Here is a 4,539-nt window from a genome sequence, read left to right as displayed (position 1 = left end):
GTGCTGGGTGCATGGTCACCCCGGGTACACGCCTCGCCCAGATGTGCTCTCGCCCAGATGTGCGCGCTCGCCAGGGCATGCACATCCCCGGCTATTCCATCACCCAGATGTGCACCCTCAGCAAGGGATGAACCCCCTGCTGTGTGCCCAGATGTGCACGCTTGCCCAGCTGTGGTCTCCCCTAGATGTGTGCATTCATCCAGATGTGTGCTCACCTGGTGCAGATGCACACATCCAGATGGGTGCTCACCTCGCCCAGCTGTGACGCCTCACAGAGATTTTTTGTTGATTCCAGCTATGCCCACCCACCCCTATGCCCACCCAGATGTGTGCACTCCCCTGCCGCACCCTTGTCCAGCTGTGCACTCATCCAGCTGTGCCCTCACCTGACCCAGGACCTGGGACCTCTGGCAGGATGCGGGGTGCAGGGTGCCTTCCTTCCCGGGGTGCACCTGCTGGGCTGTGATTCCCCTCAGGCAGCGCCATCCTCGCAGCGTTCCTCAGCCTGTTCTTAATTACCTTCCCATTCGTTGTGACTGAAGGAAGCAATAATTAACGCTGTTGCTCACTGGGTGCTACAGCAGCACCCGTGTCACAGGGAAGGGCCTCCTGGCAGCACAGTGCCCGTGGTACAGCTGGCGGTACAGCTGGCGGGTCTTTCCTCTGCTGCGTGGGCACCTCTCCACCCGATCGCTTTGGTGTTTGGGCAGGAAAACGGCTCCGCTCCTTTATTTTGCTTTTGAGGTGGGCTCTGGCCGATGGGCACCGCTGCCTTGGTGCTGCCAAGGCTCCGGAGCTGGCAGTGCCCAGCTGTGCCTGCCCCGGAGCAGCTCTGCACGGTGCCCTGCCTGCATCGGTCCTGCTGGCCGGAGCTGGTCCTGCTGGCCAGAGCCAGCCCTGCCCCACCTCACCCTCTTCCTCCTCCTGCTCTGCAGTTCAATGCCGAATTTCGCCGCTTCGCCATGAAGCACTCCAGCGCCGGCAGCTTCCAGGACTTCTACCGCCTGCTGCAGACGGTGCACCAGATCCCACAGGTGGACGTGCTCCTGGGCTACACGGACATTCACGGCGACCTCCTGCCCATCAACAATGACGACAACTACCACAAAGCCCTGTCCTCTGCCAACCCCCTCCTCAGGGTCATCGTCCAGAAGAAGGGTAAGCGGGATCTGGAGAAGGGCACTGGATCCATCCTCCCCATCAAGAGAGACGAGCTGCATCCCGCGATATCGCCGGTTCCACATTAGGGCTGTGCCAGTGACGGGGGCAGCCGGTCATGTATCCTTCAGCCACCGCTTTGGTGGACGGATGCGGAAATGGCAGCACTGGGAGGCTCCCAGATCCCTGCCAGGGCCGTGGCACCCACATGGGTTCTCCCTGGCAGCCCTTCCCTGCGGCGAGGGGCACCCACCCCAGCCCGGCCCCATGCACCTCGGCGAGTGAAGGCAAATCCTCACGATTCACCCTTTTGAAGTCGCGTTTTCCAGCCAGACTTGCATGGGCTCCCGGAAAACAGCGTGTTGCTTCTGCGAGCGCTGTGCTGGGAGCCCCGTCCAGCTCCCTGCCCTGAGGCAGCGACAGCCATCGTTTTGGCAGAGCTCTGGGGGTGCCAGGTGCCGCTGAGATTTTGGTGGTGGGAGGAAGCTCATCTCCTCCCCAGCAGCCCAGGGCTCGCCCTGACTGCAGCAGCGTGTTCCTGGAGAGCAGCTTCCTTGCGCAGGAGCATGAAATCACCGTGATAGCTGTGTCCCACTGGGGACGAAAGCTTCCTGGTGACAAAGACCCTGGGTACGGCTCCTCTTTGCTGGAGAGATGGAGAGGAGCCCATTCACTTCCACTCGCTTTAGTAGCAATGAGGCTTTCTAACCATCAAGCACCAGTGTGCAAGGCCAGAGCCTGATCTAAAAGCCCCAATTTTCCCAGCACGGTGCCCAGAGCGACTCTGTGTTCCCGAGTTGTCAGTACGAAGTCCCTGGGCGAGGGGTGATGCCGGTGGCCGGCCCTGGCTGCCATGCCAGTTTTTCTGGGCTCTTGCATCAGGGTGATGCGGGATGCCCTGGACATGCATTTCCTCTGGGGCCACGGGGTGTTGGGGACAGCAGCAGCTGTCCAGGCTGCCAGCAGGAGGGAGCTGGAGCCCGCTGTGTGCTCAGGGGCTGTTGCTGCCAGCACCAAACCACCCCCAGTTCCCAGGTTGCGGCACAGGGAGCCGGCGTGGGGCTGGGTGTGCCGGGGCTGCCACGGGAGCATCACTCCTGCTCCCAGAGCCACCTCGTTTGCTGCTGGGAAAGGCCTGCAAGGGCCCACGGGGGACGGTGCTGAGCTGGCATGGTGTGGAGAGCAGGCAGCCACAGCCCTGGCAGTGTGGGCAGTGCAATAAGGAGGGCGAGGCAGCAGCACCGGTGAGCCCCAGCACCCGGCCATGCCTGCGAGAGAGGGGCCGCAAGGCCGGCAGCGCTGCGGGAGGCATGCAGAGAGGCCAGGAGTGAGGCCTGAGTGAGTCACAGCTGATTTAAAATGGATCCAGGTCATCCTGGGGCTGGGCTGTTGTCGAACCAGTCTGGGTCGGCGAGGCATGCGGCTGCAGAGCCTCTCTCACGCACCGGGCACGGGGAACTGTGCACATGTGTGCATACGTACGTGTGCACCCATCAGCGGGCTCCATGGCAGCCAGTCCTGCTGCAGGGGATCAAAAAGCAAAGGCTGCAGCTTGAATCCTCTCCATGCCGTCACCCCATCTAGTGAAGCCATCCCTGTGGGGCAGCCTGGCTGAGGACGGCGGCACTGGTCCTCCTTGGCTGGGCTTGGCTCACGGGAAGGACAGGGGAAAACCCAGCACATCGCCAGGGCTGCCAGCAGGCTCGTCCTTGGGCTGCTGGACCTGCCTGGCCCAGCCGCTCCATCCCCCTCGGAGAGGAGCCGTGCACTGAAATAGCTGTGGGAAAGCCTCCGCCGCCCTTCCCCGCGCTAAAAATACACCAGGCTGTGTGTGCAGGGAGATATTTATAACCCAGGAGCCCTGGCTAGGGAGAAACCCCACGTCCCCTGGGCTTGGGGGCATCCCTAGCACCCCGGCGGCTGGAGCGGGGTCCAGGTGCTGGTGGGAGGCACCGTGGGGAACTTGCTGGCAATGCAGCATCCAGATCTGGGCCCCCTCCCTGTGGAAAGAAATGGGGAGAAAGCAGAGAGGTCCCAGGGGATGCTCCCCAGCACCTGGTGAATGCGGCCAAGGAGGGGATGTGGTGGGGCTGAGCCCCACAGAGCAGCCCCGGGGCAGGGTCAAGGAGGACAGAGTCAAACCCTGTGCAGTGGTGCCAGATGGTGCAATAAGAGACAGTGGCAGCAATCACAGTTTGGGATGGTCGGGGCGCTGGGGACGCCGCAGCCCTGGAGTGGTTCTCCAGGAGGTGGGGAGGGAGTCTCGGTCCTTGGGGACGGCAGGGTTCCGCAGGACACAGCTGTGGCCAGTCCCATCCCGTGCCAGCGATGGCCCCGCTCCAGTGGGGACAAAGGACTCTGGTGCTGTCTCACGGGGCTGGACTCACCCTTGGGGAGCTGGCTGCCACCTCAGCACCCCATCGTGCAGGGGGGGTTCCCTCTCCCCAAACCCAAACTGGGGCACAGCGGTGGCTCCTGGGCCATCAGGGCTGGCAGCTCTAGTGTTAAGCTGCAGAATTTGGCTTAAAGTGTGATTAAGGCTGAATCACCGCCTCGATCCCACTAATCCTGGCCTTGTGTACGCTGGGTAATCCCAGGAGATGCGCCTGGTGGAGACGGGCTGCAGGAAAACCCGGTGAGGCCCATGAGCAGGGCACTTGTCCCACCATCTCCCCCAACACCCGGAGCCAAGGGCACGCGATTGCATCCTCAGGCAGCTGTGGTACCTGACCTGGGTCCTCCCTTGCTCCCTACAGCAGAGTCTGATGCCGGCGTCTTCGCCTCGAACTCCTTGCAGCGGAAGAAGAAGGGGCTGCTGCGCCCCACGCACTACCGGACCAAGCCTCACCTCCTCATCGGCATGCCCCAGGACTTCCGCCAGATATCCTCCATCATTGACGTGGACATCCTGCCCGAGACCCACCGCCGCGTGCGGCTCCACAAGCACGGCTCCGACAAGCCACTGGGCTTCTACATCCGCGACGGCGTCAGCATGCGCGTGGCCCCGCAGGGCGTCGAGAAGGTGCCCGGCATCTTCATCTCCCGCCTGGTGAAGGGCGGCTTGGCTGAGAGCACGGGGCTGCTGGCGGTGAGTGACGAGATCCTGGAGGTTAATGGCATCGACGTGGCTGGGAAGTCCCTGGACCAGGGGACGGACATGATGGTGGCCAACAGCCACAACCTCATCATCACTGTCAAGCCAGCCAACCAGCGCAACAACGTCATCCGCAGCAGCAAGGCTTCGGGCAGCTCGGGCATGTCCACGGACAGCACCCCCAGCCAGCAGACCCCCAGCCCGGCCTCGCAGTACCTGAGCAACTACAGCACGGCCGAGAGCGATGAGGAGGGTGACCTGGTCATTGAGAGTGACAGCGCGCCCCA

At 63.0% G+C, this 4,539-nt stretch overlaps 1 protein-coding gene across 1 annotated transcript in view; it reads left to right on the top strand.

Annotated features, from left to right (window-relative positions):
• Nucleotides 1-935: 935 nt before the first annotated feature.
• Nucleotides 936-4,539, top strand: part of PARD6A (par-6 family cell polarity regulator alpha) — a gene marked incomplete at its 5' end in the record, with an annotated part of 6,290 nt that continues 2,686 nt past the window's right edge. The window contains 2 exons of the mRNA XM_009710564.1: nt 936-1,158; nt 3,915-4,523. Of these exons, the coding sequence (XP_009708866.1) occupies nt 936-1,158; nt 3,915-4,523 (832 nt within the window). The remainder of the gene's footprint in view (nt 1,159-3,914; nt 4,524-4,539) is intronic.

This window comes from Cariama cristata, unplaced genomic scaffold, assembly GCF_000690535.1.
Source record: "Cariama cristata isolate BGI_N322 unplaced genomic scaffold, ASM69053v1 scaffold40091, whole genome shotgun sequence".
Classification (NCBI taxonomy): domain Eukaryota; kingdom Metazoa; phylum Chordata; class Aves; order Cariamiformes; family Cariamidae; genus Cariama; species Cariama cristata.
The sequence above is the reverse complement of the archived record's forward strand: the minus strand, read 5'-3'. Positions and strand labels throughout refer to the sequence as shown.